At 47.3% G+C, this 16,682-nt stretch overlaps 3 protein-coding genes across 3 annotated transcripts in view; 1 reads left to right on the top strand and 2 right to left on the bottom strand.

Annotated features, from left to right (window-relative positions):
- LOC135792814 (plexin A3-like) overlaps positions 1 to 14,296 on the bottom strand; it is a 27,045-nt gene extending 12,749 nt beyond the window's left edge. Inside the window, 3 exon segments of the mRNA XM_065303562.1 lie at positions 3,543 to 4,682; positions 6,074 to 6,215; positions 14,163 to 14,296. Of these exon segments, the coding sequence (XP_065159634.1) occupies positions 3,543 to 4,649 (1,107 nt within the window). The 5' untranslated portion in view covers positions 4,650 to 4,682; positions 6,074 to 6,215; positions 14,163 to 14,296.
- On the top strand, positions 8,026 to 15,673 carry LOC135792815 (band 4.1-like protein 4). The gene is made up of 16 exons (XM_065303563.1): positions 8,026 to 8,472; positions 9,308 to 9,402; positions 9,751 to 9,855; positions 9,956 to 10,086; positions 10,843 to 10,940; positions 10,999 to 11,119; positions 11,285 to 11,372; positions 11,436 to 11,588; positions 11,645 to 11,799; positions 11,919 to 12,116; positions 12,197 to 13,066; positions 13,134 to 13,286; positions 13,353 to 13,541; positions 13,602 to 13,653; positions 13,918 to 14,066; positions 14,191 to 15,673. Exons 2-16 carry the CDS (start codon positions 9,319 to 9,321, stop codon positions 14,321 to 14,323), a joined length of 2,679 nt encoding a protein of 892 aa, XP_065159635.1. The 5' UTR covers positions 8,026 to 8,472; positions 9,308 to 9,318; the 3' UTR covers positions 14,324 to 15,673.
- On the bottom strand, positions 14,613 to 16,682 carry LOC135792826 (Golgi phosphoprotein 3 homolog sauron-like). The gene is made up of 3 exons (XM_065303583.1): positions 16,210 to 16,682; positions 15,714 to 16,134; positions 14,613 to 15,646 (listed from the first exon to the last, which is right to left on the bottom strand). The coding sequence occupies exons 1-3, from the start codon at positions 16,405 to 16,407 to the stop codon at positions 15,396 to 15,398; spliced, it is 870 nt and encodes a 289-aa protein (XP_065159655.1). The 5' UTR covers positions 16,408 to 16,682; the 3' UTR covers positions 14,613 to 15,395.

Below are 16,682 nucleotides of genomic sequence, written 5' to 3'. Positions count from 1 at the left end.
GTGCGGCGCGCCATATCCTGTGTAATAATTGTTATCGTCTTTGTAACACAATTATTTTCTATTTTTAACATTAACGCACAAAGCGGGCCCCAGACGCCGCGATAGCAACAATTCAACGGTTCATTGCGTGCCCGTCAAGTGGCCGGCCACTAATTCGATAACAAACGCGAAAACGTCGGGAAAATTAAGCGCACGCCGCGCGAGCCATGTGGGAACACGGAAAACAACAGACACAACATGCCACATTACTTTTCAACATTTTGTTATATTACCTACAATGATTGTTGAGTTGAGCGGGTTTTCGGAAAAGGTCGGCAATGCTCAAGGTTATTAAGAAATGCTGCTCTTGCCCGTGCTCTTTACACACATTCGCGCATTCTGCGCCGATGTAGTAACATTTAATCGGCGTGTTCGTACACGTCGCCGACATGCGGCGTTCGCGTATTAATTTAAATTCGCCGAGGAGCGCATAGCGAGAAAAAACCAAGAGTAGAGGAGAAAAAAATTACAACAGCCGGTTACTTTGCAACGAATTGTTTTGTCTCGTCGCGAATGCGGAATGCTGCCGATGGTCTGAAGTGATGGTTCACACGACGCCCGGATGAAAGCGATTCATTGTGCGGTGCGTGCGTAGCGTAATGAAAGTGGCGGAAGCAGAATGAAGCAAAACGCGAATCAATAGATTGTGTGTGAGTGTGTTTTTACGCCAGAAACGGCAAACACACCGAGATGTCGCGCGACGAAAATCCACCGTTGGATATATTTCGAACTATTCTCCAGTCTAGTTTCGCCGTTTTTCTATCAAAATATTTCGTCGTGGCGAACACAACGCGCGCACATTGAGAAAGAATATCGGTAGAGTACGCTTTCTAGTCAACTCGGTTTGTTTGCGCTGAGTTGGTGGAATGGCATGGCATGGCATGGCACACTATTATTGTTGTTGGCATGTTGGCGACTTCCAAGAGCAGAGCGCGCAAACCAAAGACTCTCCTCCGCGGTTTGCTTTGCTTTCACATCCAAGTGCGCATTGCGAGCACGAATAAAGTCTACGGTTTCGTTCGTACGCGCGCGGCGTATAACATTTCAACTCTTTTTATCGAGACCATTATCTATCGCTGTATGGGCTAAGCTGAAGCTTGCGTTTTGCGCGCCATATTCGGCCGTCTCTATTAAGACTTTTCACAATAGCACGACGAAAATATTTGGGTTTATTTACGCATAAAATATAAGCAAATCAAATCAAATTCTGACCTCTGAGGTAGTAAAAACCGCAAAAATGGAAATGTTGTACACACGCAACTTTTTCGCCCAGACAAAAATCTATATTTATCCAGTGCATATTACCAACTTCAAAGTGTGATTTCAGACATTCATTTCCACCCTCATCACGCAATCAAATCACGCATGCGTGTATGCATATAACTTAATTCCCCCTGCAGGTTTCTTGCTTTCGTTCTAATGACACCGCCGCACTTGATATTCTGCGATTTTAATGTCCCAAGTTATTCCTACCTATGCAGCAACCTTGACGAAAACAAACAATACTAAAAGTCGACGTAACATGACGGCCCCTTTGAGCAAATAATAAATTTTACTAGGCAAAAGTAAATACCTAAAGCAAAAATATAAATAAATCGTAAAATCAAAAAAGAAAAAGAAGAAAAAAGCATTCATGTAGTTTTTCCTCCCCGGGCTGGTCTACTTTCGGTCCACTTAGGTTAATTAAATGTTTGCACAATGACACAGCGTTCGCTTTGAAGTATTAATGACGAAATCCGCTTAAATATGTACGATTTGTGGAAAAATGAATCAACAGCGCGTACTCTAGCACTATAAAAATATCGACCATTCCGTTGTTGTCATTGATTAATAATTACGTTTACGATTCCTCCACAAGTCGACACAATCCCGGCTATTTGCGCCGGGGCACACCGGGCGATTGCGCGCTCTGTGTTCGTCATAAAAATAAATCGAAAACGAATCATACGTTTTATCATGCATTACTCGTAAAAAACTCACAAAACAAATTACTGCACATACAGGCTAAAACGCAGTACACAGAGTGTGCGTAAAAACTGACACGTAATTTATCGCGCTGATGAATCAATATTTACGACATCATCGATACGATCGAAGCAGCGGTATTCTAATATAATTCAAACGTTTTTTCCCTTCCACCGAAATAAATTCATATTCTATGGGAAGATGTTATTTTGATACACAGAGTATATTAACATGAAAGCACACGCTAATGCTCATGTTTCTTTCCTTCGTGCGTTTTTCACGTGACTCGCGGCGCGGACCATTTTTCAATTAAACGAAAATTTCCTAAACGTTTTCGAAACGACGTTACAACATGCCATAACCATCATTCACGCGCACACGGGGGCGACAAAAGATGAAATTAAATAAATGTCGCTCCGGCCCGGTCGTGGGTCGTTCCGTAGGCACAGATAGCAGAGCGCGTTCGCGCGCGCGAGAGAGCATCCTGGAATTGATGTCGATTTGCGTTTTACGCGAACCGGGGGAATGAATCAACCGGACGGAACATATGCTATCGGCCGGGCGCAAGAAATAAAGCACCGGTCGTCGGTCGGTCGCGCCTGGCGCTGCAAAAAAAAAGCGGTGCTCGCTCCTCCAATTCCGGCGTTTATTTATCTGCCATCCTTGCGCGCGAGTCCTTTTTTAAACATTGTTTACTCCCGCCCTCGAAGCGCGCAGTGCATTTAGATTTAATCTGATTGTCGGAAGCCGGGCGCGTCTATATATAAGTCATCAAACAAACGAAAGAAATAATGCGAGCAGCGGCGTTGTGCTTGCACCCCGTGTGCGGCGCGGGGCGCTCACTGGAGTGGAGAGGAGAGAGCAGCGGCGCACAACCAGCTCCCGACCATTCTGCCGTGCATTAATGGTTCAATTATAGTCGAGAGAGATGCGAGAGATAGCCAGATAGCTTTTGTTAATATCCGCATTCGTCGGCCGGGCGCGCGCCGCCCGCCAGAGGAAGAATTCGCAACAACGCGCGGAAGGTGTATTGTGTGTATCGAGTGAAGAGCAGGAGCCATTGCGGCGGCGAGCGGAGCGTATAAGTAGGGGGTGTGCATCGGCGGTGATGAAGGTGCACGTCGCGCGCCCGTATGCGAATAAGAAGCACGGGATGCACGTGAATTTAGTGCGCGAGATGAATGAGCGGCGGGCGGGCGAGCAGCACACCGAGGCGGCGAGGGAGAGAAACAGCCGGGGCGAAACGACGAAACGTGGGCCGTGGTGGGCCGCGCGCGCACGGGGAGCGAGCCGGCGAGGGCTTGCATGACGAAGGCCCGGCTGAAATCGATCAATACTCCGGCGAGCGAGCGCCGCGCGCCAGGGCAGACTGTACGATTCGCTCACCGCCGCTGCCGCCGCCACCGCTACCGACTGACTCTCTCTCCAAAGCGCGAAGGGTGTGCAAGATGCACCCACACCTGGGGTGTACAACTTCCACCTTGCTAGACACGCATAAAGTACCGAAAAGGAAATGAAAACTTTCGTTTGGCACTCACCGTCGGCACGCATTTGTGGCTGGGCGAGATAAAGTCCAGGCCGCGTTCGCCCTTGCCGCTGAAGCAGTTCTTGATGTTTGCCATAAACTTCCGCCGGATGGCTTTCAGCGAGTAGACGCACAACGCACTCAGCTCGGATGGTTTACCCGTCTGCGTGGCGTCGCTCTCGCTAAACACGGCGAAGAGGACGTCATCCTGAGCGGTTATCCCTAGGTCCGCCGCCAGTTCCGATCCGGCTTTGCCCATGTACGCCGCCTGCACCAGATTGTACTTCCGGCCGCCATTCACACAGTCGATTGGTATCTCCGTGTACGAGTAGTAGTTCTCATCGTCGTGACATACCCTCACCAGCTTACTGATGTACTGATTCGAGGTCATATGCCTCATCTGTGTGGTGAGGAAATAACTAAAACCCTCCGAGGAGAACCCGTACACATAGTTGATGGGATACCGTTCGCGCGCCAGCGAATTAACAAACATCCTTGTACCGGTAGTGACTGCCGTCTGGGCGATGGTAAACATCTTGTCCTTCTCCAGCGAGCGACTGCTCACGGCAGGCACCTCCGAGCGATACGGCGACCCCAAGGTGAACGTCACTCCAACATACATCACTTTCGATACGGGCGGATTCGGAGGTCCGGGCGCGATGAACGCCACCGTCGAGGCGGTCGCATTGTTCGCCACGACCGCCTCGCGGATCGCCTTCACATTCGCATCGGAGATATTGTGCAAATTGCGCACGGTGCACATGCCCTGGAAGAGACTACCGCACGAAATCAGTCTACTATTGGTGTAATCGATGACGAGTGCTTTATTGACGTTGTCGGTGAGCTTCTTATTCACAGATGTGGTGCACTCCAGCACCGAGCATTCGTCGGCGTCCAGCTCCGGGCCGGTGGTCGCCGTGAGCACATTCTCCAGATCCGGCGAGAGTTGATAGAGGCGATTGACGGCGCCGATATACACGCGCCCCGTGTTCATATCGACGACGAGATGATTGAAGCGCTCCACCTCCGAGTCGGAGAAGTTGCGCACCACGTTGCTGCCCTCGCCGACGGCCAGCAGCAGGCAGGCCGCCAACGCGACGCACAGCGATGACCGCTGCATTTCTGCTACGACTCTCACGTCATTAGTGCCACACTGAAAGCAAACGAGAAACGCTCTCCAGTACATGGCAATAAGAAAACACACATTATCAACAAATCAATAATACAATCTTCAAATAGTGTTATCGTAACTGTACTTATCAGGTACTTGCTTCCCGTCATAGGAAATGCCCCGGCGAATGTAATAGCAACAAGAGACAAGTTATGTCAACATGTGTTGCGTTCGATATTCGAAATTTCCATAATTATAGACCCATATTCCGCAACGCTTCGTCGCAAACGCATAGCACCCTTCTCATCCTACCCTAATATTTATCTACAATGTCGTGTACCCGAGTTGATAGTGTTGTAAAAAGTGAAAAGGGTGTCGGGGACGAGTGTAACTTGCACACATATGTCCCCGGCGATCACCGGCCACCACCGGGGCCGATGTTTTATGAAGTGCGCCACCACCACCCCTAAAGGCGTCCCATGCTGTCAACTATTAAATCCATTCATTTTTGCCCTCTCTCGCCAGACGGGCTCGCAGCAAACAAAATGAGCGCGTATAAAGTCAAATTATCAATTACAAAAGCCCCAACCATGCAGCGGGCGAGCAGTAAGTTGGGCGAGTTTCGGAGAGTTTGCGAAGTAATCACAATCGCGGGCGGGCGGGTTGGCTGGCGGGACAGGCGTTGAGGAGGCAACAACGCCAGGGAATTCATAATTCAAGTGATTTCCCGTCCCCCCACACGTATACACACAGAGCAGCAGACACACACCCGCCCCCGCGTTCCAAAGTTTCGATGTAAGCCGGCCCGCGCACACAAACACGCTGTCTATCTGTGCTTCACACATCCTCCGGCGCGTTTGTGAAAGGCCGGATTTGCCGCTCGCCCGAATCTAATATCTAATATCAACGTCTGGTGAGCACTATAAGGCAATTAAGTTATGTGTCATCTTTATACAAATACGCGCGCATCTTTTGCGCCATGGGAGACATTAGCGCCCGACCGGGCGTCGAGTGCGCCTAGGGTGGTGGTGGTGTTGGTGTAAGTTTGTTGTGCGCTACGGCGGGCTGCGAGCGAAAGGAGAAGTGAAGTGAATAACGCAATGATGAATCTGGGGTCGGCGGAGCGCGTCGTCGTCTCACCCTTAGCTCTCAGCTCCTCTCCGCGTCCATATGTTGGCTGCTCACTGGGTTTACACGCGCGCACCCACAACAAAAATTTGAAGCCAGTACGCGCGCGGTCATTACTTTACGATTAGCCATCGGGGGCCAAGCATAACAATCGAGTGGCAAAACAAAAGAGAATATCCGCGCGATAGAAAGCGTTATGTGCTCAGTTTTGGTTCGAAAACGTTCGGAATATGGTCATTATCAATGTACAGTTACGCTCGCTTTTACGCGGTGTGCGCACCGAATGCTTGCCTGTTGTTACCCACCTAGTTTGAGAATGCGGCACCGGCAGACATGTGTCCTTTGCCCCCCTTCTCGACAATGTGCAAGAGCACGGCGGCGAAAGATGCGGATGCTGGGCCTGAAGCCGCGGCTCTCTGGCGTTTTGGTGTGTGAGTGTGTGTGATGCTGCAATCACAATCGTCACGATTTTTAACAATCGAACATCCGCTCGCTGCTCGCACACCACACGCACACACTGAGCACTATTCACAAAAATTAAAATATACAAGAGGGGAAAATAACACACGCGTGGCTAATTAAATCCAATTTTGTTCTTGGCGAATTGGTAAACACACTTGGTCGGCGTGCGCGGTGCGATATTGTTTTTGTCTTACGCCCGCGCGCGGGGACACGTCGGAGCGCAATCCACACCTTTAACACCCTGCGGAACACACACACACGAATCTCGCAGGTTGCGCGAAGAGGTTATTCCTGGGTGTTTATTAATTCATCGCATCTTCGACATCGGCATCGACATCTCGTCGCGCCGCACGCACACAGAGCACAAACACGCAGAGACCTGCCCCGTTTGCACACTCACGCAAAACAACTGCAACCCGCAAAGAATGTGATAACACTGGCGCGATGAAAGTGTGTCCAATGTTTGCAGCACTAAACGCGGCGTGCGCGATGTATAAAAAATAATTGTTTATTGTTTAGTCGGTCGGTCGCTGCGGTGTGGGTTGGTGCTTCGCCCCAAAACAGCACTCTCTCTCAGCAGCAGCGCGCAACGCGTCGACGCGAACCAAACCCAAGAACTGCGCTGGCCTAGCGGCTGCCTACTGGTACTGCTGCCTGGCTAGTTGCTAGATACGAAAACCGAGCGCGACTCGAACATTACCGAAGCCCAAGCTCAACTAAACATACTGCGCAGCGTTAGCACCAGACTCGTCTATGCAGCAGAAAGAGATAAAATCCTCAACTGGTGTCGTAGCTTGAATACGGGAAAGCGCACGCCGCGCACGCCTGTGAAATACCATCCGAGAGTGGCGAAGACTCGAAGCGCTCGAAGAGATCGTGTCGGATCGGCCGAGCAAAGAATCATAGATAAATAAATGCGCTTGCGACCGGTACGCTACACGACTGGCCGTGGCGAACCGTCTCATGTTGCGAGCCCACCGCGGCGTGGGCCGTTTTATTACGATTTATGCTACAATTGCACGTTTACCTTGTCCCCGCCGCCACCGTACGAGTTCCGTGTGTGCGCGCAACCTCCTCGCTAGATTCACACACCTTGGAGGCGACTTTTTCGTCAAAAAGGAGAATAATACAACTATGTATCCGTAACAATAGAGGAAAAACTAAATAAACAACACTATTATTGTATTATTTTTTATCGGGTGTAAAACGTAAACATTCCGGCGGATAAAAATCGTTATCGTCTCGGGGGGCATTTTAAAATGTAATAAAATATATTTCTAGGACACGTAGCGACATCTAGCGGTCGAAATTTGAAATGTTTAGTATTGCCATCTGAATGACGACGCATAAAGCATAAAATATGGAAAACTTTATAGGAATTTAAATTCTTTCCTCCATAAATTTAATAGTATCTCGTGCATTGATAATTTTAATTGTCCCGCATTCATCGGAGTTTACGATTTGGATATTATTGCAAATGTCGGCCGCAGCGATATAAATCTTTATCTTTCGAGTGATTTACGCTCCATTGCGCTGTATGCACCGAATGCAAAACCGCGGCGCGATGATTCCAGAAACCGCGCAGCTGAACGCTGACCCTTCGCCGTTCTTCTGCCTGTTTCTGCTGGCGGGCACACGAAGACGAACCGAAGAAGTGCGTCCGCTCCTCCGGCTATCGGCCGGCGCGACCCCGGTTAGAGTAAAATGCTGCTTCTTCGTCGCACCTAGAGGCGCACGTTCGAGCAGCGACTGTTGCGTTCGGTTGCTGGGGCCAGTCCCCGCCAGTCGCGTCGAAGACGTCGGGGAGCGCGGTCCGCTCTTCAGACACGAGCAGCGCGTTTTTCACCTGCGAAGACATCCACACCAGCGCACACCCGCCAACTATTTTTACACCTGGATTAATATTACAACAGAAGCGTAATTGTAATTCCGTTTAGATTATTGACCAGTGCGGGTGGATGCGTGCGCGATTAATTCTCCGGCGAAGAGGTGTGCGGTGTTTGTGTGCGTTTCGTGCACCGAGCGCGGCGCGTACACGCGGTCTGATTTTCAACTAGGATTTTAAAGTTGAACGTCCGAACAATGGTGCAAACGCTGTGTATTGTTCGAAATCGGCGCTGCCGCACCAACACCGGCGGCGATTCTCAGCCATTAATTAATTACTAAGCGCAACTAAATCAAAAGTTGAAAGAAATCAACAATTTAGACAATTAATCATCGTTATTCCTCTACAGAAATCAAGGTAACTAATAAACTACTTCAAAAATAAATAAAAAACACTCAGCGCTTTATTCAAATGGCAATGTGTTTAATGAGGTAAAATATTTACAACTTACAAAGTCGAGCGCGTTTTCTATGCATCCAACTAGCTTGGATGGCAATTCAGCGCCAGGAACAGGTAATTGCATGCTACCGCGCCGCTCATGCTCCAGCTTGCGAGAGCATCTATTACCGCGATTACCGTAAGCTGAACTTCACTCTGGGCGAGCGCATCTTCGCTTCATTTAGCCACCCGACAATTAAAATTGCGCCGCACGTGGATTATTTTATTCTGATGATTTTAAACACTCTGTATATCTCTTCGGCTGAAGAACTGAGACAATAATGACTGTGCATACGCGCCCAAGACAACAAACAGGAAGTTCGTCACGTTAAGTTATATCAACTCGCAGTTTTTTCCACAGTGAGTTTTTTGCGCTCATCTCGTGATACTTATATAAATTATATTGAATGTTAAAACTTCCTGCTTTGTTGTGACTCGATTAGAATCGAATTCGAGTGGATTATTGAGAGGATGTGATGTGTTTTTGGATTTTTATGCTTGCATTGGCATGCGAGAGTGGTCGAACCGCTCGAAGCGCTCGTCGGACAGGTCTGCGCCGGAAATTGGAAATAGCGGATATTAGAATACACGTTTTTGATATCAATTTACATGCTGAAAGCCCAAACGGCGCTAATGACTTGATCGAAGCGGCGTGATGGCGTTACGCCCTGCCTGGTGACACAACGCGCTAATAATAATTACGCTTTTATTGCGCTGCAGGCGATGATAATAATAAAATAATTTCTGCGCGCAGGGAGAAAGAAAATGGAATGCTTCTGCACGAAACCACGCGCTGTCACATGCAAGATCGTCCTGCTGGACGAGCAAGAGCTCGTGCACGAGATTCAGGTGAGTTGTGTGCATATTGATGCGTTCGCATGCGTATTTATTAAGAATACGAAAGTAACGATGGCGCGCGGGCATTATGCGGCAATTATGCGCCTGTGCGTTTTGTGTTTTTTCACCCGTTTGCCGGCGGCGGTGGTGTTCAACCTCTCGAAAGGTACAAGCAGCGTGAGAAATGAACCGAGGCGTTTTTCGAAAAAAAGAAAAACGTTTTTTTCTCCACGGCGCGTAATTGCCGGAATGCTTCCAATTGCTACGTGTATCGCGTTACACCTTAAAATGCAACACGTCATTGTTTATATTCTTTAAATTATATAAATAAACAAAGAGAAAAACGATGTAATTTTGAAGGATAATTCGGCCGGGCAGTTATTATTGGACGTAGTCACGAAACACCTCAACTTACTCGAAACAGCCTACTTCGGCCTACGCTACCTGGACCCGGACGGACAAACGGTAATTAATTCGCAATTAATTTAATCTAATCGCTAATTAAAAGCGTGCGCTCACACGGTTAACACACATTATAATGCCGCTCACGCGCACGCTCCTATAGCACTGGCTGGATCCGTCGAAGAAGCTCTCGAAGCAGCTGAAAGGCGACGCCGACAACACGCCGGTGACGTTCTACTTCGGCGTCAAGTTCTACGCGGCCGATCCATGCAAACTCCTCGAAGAGATCACCAGGTAAGTGTAAAATATAAAATGATTCAAGAATGAACAATATGGCTGTTGTTAGATGCTTATTACTTCGTTTTTTGTGTCTTGTGTGTTTGGTTTTTTTAAACGTTACCACACCACCACGGTCAGACGCGAGCGTTTTGTGTTCTAGTCGATTACAGTAATTGCTAGTTTGGTTTCGGTATCTTCGGACCTTGCTGCCGGCAATAACAACCCGAGTAAATCTCGCCCGTACGTGCGTGCCCATTTCCACCGGTATACAATGTGTCCGAAAACTTCTTACATCACATATTAAAACTATAAAAAAGTGAAATTCACATTCACTGAATAATGTGATACGTATGATGTCATAGCATCACCGAAAATGGTGTCTGTAATGCGATACGTCTATAAAGACAATGTTTATTGTCGTTGCTGGCCTTCTATCTCGTTATTTCGTATATACTGTATAAGATATCAACACGGCGAGTGAAATCAAAAGTTTTTGTTTTCGTTTTGATGAATTTCAGCGGCGGGATGCTATGAAATTAGCGCTCATAACATGCTTCCAACATTCGCATTCGAAATGAAACACGAATATTTAACTTATGATGACCTTCGTGTGTCTTCACACAGGTCCACACACACACACGAAACGTAATTACCGTAAACGCAACTTCATTTTTCTTCGCCTGTCTTTCATCGTTCAGCGTGCACGCTTTAATTATCGTGCTGTCAGTCGGAGGCGGTTGGAACACTTTTCAAGTATTAACTATTTGCTAGGTACCAATTCTTCCTGCAAGTGAAGCAGGACATTCTTCAGGGCCGCCTACCGGTGTCCTTCGAGTTGGCAGCTGAGTTAGGCGCATCAGTTGTTCAATGTAAGTAAAATTAACATTCCTCTTAAGAAACTGTACAAATAAATACAAAATTTCTTAGCCGAATTGGGTGATTATGATTCGCGACGCCATATGCCCGGCTACGTGTCCGAATTCCGCCTGCTGACGAACCAATCCATCGAGTTAGAGAACAAAATCTCCGATCTGCACAAGACGCTTGTGTAAGTATAACTGTTCACGACCCGCCGCTCATTATTATCGACTCATAATTAAAATTTCCGCTTGCGTTACGCGCGTTTTCGAAATGTTGTACAATCTTCTACAACGTGATTGTAAGAAATATATGGCCAGGCGAAACGTGAATGCATCCACAGTGTAATTTTCAGAGGGCAATTACCTTCGGTAGCGGAACTAAGCTATCTCGATAAAGTCAAATGGCTCGACATGTACGGCGTCGACCTGCATCCAGTTCTGGTAATAAAATCATAAAACTCGCGCGCGCGCGCGTTGTAATAATAAAAACGCGTGTGTTTGCAGGGCGAGGACAATGTGGAGTACTTCCTGGGCCTGACACCGAGTGGTATCATCGTGCTGAGGAACAAGAACACCGTGGGGAACTATTACTGGCCGCGCATTTCCAAGATCTACTTCAAGGGACGCTATTTTATGCTGCGCGTCACGGATAAAAACGTAAGCAACAATTTCCTACAGCAATTGTCGTTGGATCTAAATAAGACTTTGTTTAGAATGATGAAAGTACGTATGGGTTTGAGACACCGTCAAAGTCGGCGTGTAAACACCTCTGGAAGTGTTGTATTGAACACCATGCGTTTTTCCGGTTAGTGCAGGTGTCGCCAACATCTCCAGATATTTTTGCTTTAAGCTCACGTTTTCGATACAGGTGAGTGAAGAAAATAATGAAAAAAAAAACACACTGTATGTTTTGTAAAGAATGCAGGCGCATAAATTAGGTGTTGCGAGGGTGTTGTTGATTACGGGTTGTTTTTCCTTTCCTCGTAGCGGGCGGACAGAAAAGCAGGCGGTGCGTGATGCCCAGATAAAGGTGCGCACTCCGCCTTCGTTCCTTCGCGTCTCGTCGCGACGCTACCAGCGACGCGCCGGCGACGCCGCCACTGATCCAACACCAGCGGACAAACCCATCGAGCACCATCAGCCGGGCGAAGTCAAATACGTGTCTGTTCCGCAACCGGCTCATTTGTAAGTTGAAACATGTTCAAATGTAAACATTGTCTTCGCCGTGCTGTGACTTGAATTTTAATCAGTGATACGTGCTGTAGGGAGCAAGCCCCGCAGCCGAAATCCTGCTACACGCCTATGTTCGCAACCAAGGCGCCGGATTCGCCACGTAGTACACGAAGCGCACCGTGGACGCAACCGCATTCCAGAGGGTTGTACAACACTTCGCTTCCGCCCAGTCCACGATCGGTGCGGTCGGCCGGACCCAGGTATCGCTCCTCGTCGGTTGATAGTCAGAGTTCAAATGAGTCACGTTCGTGCAAACGTAAAAAACATCTGAGTCGGATCACTTCGGATAATGAAAGTGAATTATCGAAGAGTTCGGGACGCTCACATCGGAAACATCGTAGACATCGATCGAGAAATCGTAGAGATTCAGGTTCGGAACATGAAAATCAGTCGCATTCGTCACACAGAAGGAAGTCGCAGAGTCGTAGTCGTAAACCGGAACGCAGTGACAGCCATTACGAGCTGGTTGACTCCGAATCTCAATGGAAGGCGGTGCAACAGGCACAACAACGGAAACAACAAACTGAAGGCCAGCAGACGAATGTACAACGCGCGAATGTTGTACGAAATCGCCGGAATTATCAAGCTGTAGGTGCGGGTGTTCCAATTAATAGTGGTTTTCCCGGAAACCCGGAAAATGAATTGGACCAAGTGAATAATAATCCTAGCCTACCTCCAGCGAGTAATGATGGTACAATTGGCAGTGCTAGAGGGCGTAAAACACGCGCGGCGAAACCCACCGACGGAAATAAATGGCTGTCGGATGAACTGCGCAAACATTTGGAGTTTAAACTCATCGACACTACCGGAATGAGTGATTCCCAGCTGAGGGAGATTCCCTACACGGTGGTGCAGACTAATCATGCCAAGGCAATGAAAATTAAAGCATCACAGCATAAAACGTAAGAAACTACTTTCCTAAATTACGCTTCCGGTTTTCGGCAATTTTATTTATGCTTGTTTTTGTAGCGAATTTCCGCAAATTCGTGATTTAAAGCAAACCGAACGAAACGAGAGTCCCCCACCCCCATACACACCACATGGGATGGAAAACCGCCGCGCTGGCATCAAGACAAGCTACAAACCGGAAAACGATCCAATCGCAATGAGCATGTTACCTCGGTGAGCGGCGCGCACGCTGAACAAATGAATTTAATTAAATTACACTCATACTAATTAATTTCACAGCATTGATCAACTGAGCATCGAGGCGGGAGCAATGAGCCAAATGCCTAAATCCGGCCTGTACGCACCGTCGAATCCTTTCAGCAATGGCAATAATTTAATTAATTTAGGCAATCATAACGATAACGGACTGCCGCGCGTCATCCATCATGAGCATTCCGATTCAGGACTGGGAGGCGAACAGGATGATAGGTAAATTTATGCGAAACACGTTAATTAATTATTTTAACCGATGTGCGGCGTGTGTTTTAGAAATGGCAATCCGAAACATTTACATGAAGCTAGGAAGTCCACTATGGGTCACGTAAGTCGATAGCGCAACTTTTGCGGACATTTCTTTAAAATGGCGGCTTAAAAGGTGGAAAGAAAGCGCAAAGAATAAAAACCAAACGGCTTATTAATTAATGCATTAACACCGGTGGGAATATTCTCATAACATTTCTCATGGTTGTAAATATGCTTCTTTCTTTCATCTTGCATTTTATTACTCGCATCGAAAACAAACGCTGGTTTGCGAGGCGAGCGTGCGCTATATTTCCTATTTGCTTTATTTTTCACGCGCCTGCAGAGATGGCAAAGTGGGCGTAATCGGCACGCTGCTGCCGCCGCCACTACCGCCACCGCTCATATCGCTAAAACCCCACTGTCTTCGCTCTGTAACGACTCTCGCTCGGTCAGCTTGGAATACGTACTAACTCCTCTAATACGCAGCTATCAGTAAGTATACGCTTTTGTATCATACGGCGCTTTCGCTTAAAACACAATTCAAAACACAAACAAAATGGCGATGTAAAAATATGTTAAAATTCTTACTCTGCGGTGGTGTGTTGGTGAATTCTAGGTGTCACAGGCAAGTGGAGATGCCTCCGCTGCAGCCCCCGCGTCCACCATCGCTGCACTCGGAACAGGATCGCCGGTCGCGAACAAGAGAACGCCGGGATTACAGGCCAGCCCATCGGGAGTATCGCCGGTGAAGCACGCCACTTGCGCAGCGGAAATGAGCACCGAGCTGTGAACTCAACCTTCAACTTTGATACGGTGCGCATGCGTTGCCAACTTTTGACACTCTTTGACACATCTAGTGCAATTTTAAAGAAATAAGAATATAAACTGATTATAAACTAATTTACAATATGTACTTAGGTTGCGTTGGTGTTGTGTATCTCGATAACTTTCGAAAAGCGTCGATTTGAGGTTAAATTAACTGACATATCAGTATTTTACTAGTAGTGGTCTTCCGCCTCGCAGCCGCATTCCATGACATTTGATGATATTCATATTTATTTTTAGTAAGTTATGTACAAGACCAAAAAATGTATGCGCGTTGTATTCCTTAGAACATACCTTTTTGACCGAGACGGTGAAATTCCAAGTGAATGTACATTGTTTTCCATTTTTGTGTGTAATGCGAACGATGCAATATATTTTTACCCAGTAATTGATTAAAATTAATTTCACGCATATTATCACTTCATTGTTCCACTCTCTAAACGTAAATACTTTGAAACGTGGCCTAACTAAACGATGAATAACAATTTTTACAAGTATAGCACTACGGAACGCAATCGTAATAGAAAAAAAAAAACATCTCGAATGCCGAGAAGAAATTTGAAGCTTTGCGCATCGCCACCGTTCCCGATTAATCTCGATAATTCGTGTATAAAAACAAGTTATGTACAAATTTATATGCATTAACAATAGTTAAGATTATTTATCTTACGACACTGGCGTTTATCCGTTAATACCGCGCTCGGCGAGAGTGCGTTACATTATACTTGCATGTATCACATACATGTCTTCAATATTTATTTATTTATTTATCCTTATTCGCTAAGATTCTTTGCGTCTTCTGCTATCCTCTATCATCGGGTAAATATTTCACACGAGTGATGTTTCCGTTTGCGCTCGCTCAACGTTTATCATATAAATGTTTTCGTGTTTTTCCTGTTTTTTTTTGAATGGTCGTGAATTGTTTGCACTGTGCGCGACTGCACGTCGCGTCGTAAATACTGAAATCGTCCACCTTGGCGAGCGTGCGCAGCGTATTTACTTGGTGAATGTGCCGAAAACGGCCCACAGCACCTCGTTGGTGTTGGGCTTGGTAGCCTCCTGCTCAAAGTCGAGGTCCAGCAGCTCACGGACGCGCTTCATCGCCAGCTCGTAGTCGTCGTCGTTGAGCGGCGCGAATGCATTCTCCAGGACATCGCTGGCGTGCGCGAGGAAGATGAGCGCTAGCGTGCGTTGGTCCATTCGTTGTGGATCGTTCACCCATCGACTTAGAACAGCGTCTTGTATCTATAGAGAAAATAAATCATAAAATATTAAAATATTACAACTTCGAGGTTTATAAATAGGTTTAGTACCTTTTAACTAGTCTACTCTTGGCAATATTATCTGTCAGCGGATGTGTCGTCATGTCAAACAGGAGAAAGTTTTGTTTCTCCGTTGTAAGCACGCCCTTCTCAACTAGATTCTTCGCTAGACGCTCCCGGACGTTTTTCAGTTGATAACGCAGCTTAAGCGGGTTCCACGTTTCGCCACTCAAATACTCAATCCAACACTGTACCCCTTCTGGCGGTTGTGTTTCCTTTAAATGTTTTAAAGTCTCATCCAGCAGGACATCTCCGGTGGCAGAATCGTTTTTCAAAACGAGTTTTCGACTCTGTAGGCATTTACGTCGCATACCCGCTTTTTCCAGCTCAACTTTACCTTTCAAGCCCAATTCAATCAGGATACAACCTCTGAGTCCACTTGAAATGCAATCATTCCAAAACGATGTGTAGCCCTGGTATAACAGAACAAATATTTGTCAAGAATGAGGTAATTAGAATACGCAGATTATGGCTGTGAATGAACTCACTTCCTTATCTTTGAGACCCAGTAAAAGCACTTCTTCCATTAGTGTGAGCCGCGTCTCTTTGGAGTCGCCATCGTCGGCGCCTTCGCCTCGGTCGGCCTTTTTCTCTTCGGGTGAATTGAGGTCGCGAGGGGTGCCGTCATCACGGCCTTCGCGGAGAATGTTGCGCCGCTGCACCAGCCCGTCACCGCTACGATTCATGTTCGTTGCTTTGCAGCACGCACCCAGTCAAGGGATCGGTTTAAACGCAAGATCTCTCGCCGTCCACGTCGTCAAAACACGCCGATGGCCATTGGCATGACGCGGGTGTTTATTATCGGCGAGACACAGTGCACCCCGAGCGCAGATAGCAGTGGAAAACGAGTTCGCGGAGGCGATAAATATGGCGATCGGGTTGTTGAGTTGTTGTCCACAATCACCACAATCCACAAATAAAATGTGTGAACGTCAACAGATGCGCGTAGCGTCTGCGCAGT

Source organism: Atheta coriaria, unplaced genomic scaffold (assembly GCF_025399875.1).
Source record: "Atheta coriaria isolate IRGN ID8LTWV9N9 unplaced genomic scaffold, Caltech_Dcor_3.1 hic_scaffold_5_pilon, whole genome shotgun sequence".
In the NCBI taxonomy this organism is placed as follows: Eukaryota; Metazoa; Arthropoda; class Insecta; order Coleoptera; family Staphylinidae; genus Dalotia; species Dalotia coriaria.
Note: the sequence above shows the minus strand (reverse complement) of the source record. Positions and strands in the feature narration are given on the sequence as shown.

Excerpts from the sequence above, each read along its gene's own strand:
- LOC135792826 (XM_065303583.1), bottom strand. The coding sequence starts at position 16,407 with ATGAATCGTAGCGGTGACGGGCTGGTGCAGCGGCGCAACATTCTCCGC. Across the intron at positions 16,135-16,209 it reads TGGGTCTCAAAGATAAGGAA|GGCTACACATCGTTTTGGAA; the intron begins GTGAGTTCATTC and ends CTGTTATACCAG. Across the intron at positions 15,647-15,713 it reads CAAGAGTAGACTAGTTAAAA|AGATACAAGACGCTGTTCTA; the intron begins GGTACTAAACCT and ends TATTTTCTCTAT.
- LOC135792815 (XM_065303563.1), top strand. The coding sequence starts at position 9,319 with ATGGAATGCTTCTGCACGAAACCACGCGCTGTCACATGCAAGATCGTC. Across the intron at positions 12,117-12,196 it reads GTTCCGCAACCGGCTCATTT|GGAGCAAGCCCCGCAGCCGA; the intron begins GTAAGTTGAAAC and ends TACGTGCTGTAG. Across the intron at positions 13,287-13,352 it reads GCAATGAGCATGTTACCTCG|CATTGATCAACTGAGCATCG; the intron begins GTGAGCGGCGCG and ends TTAATTTCACAG.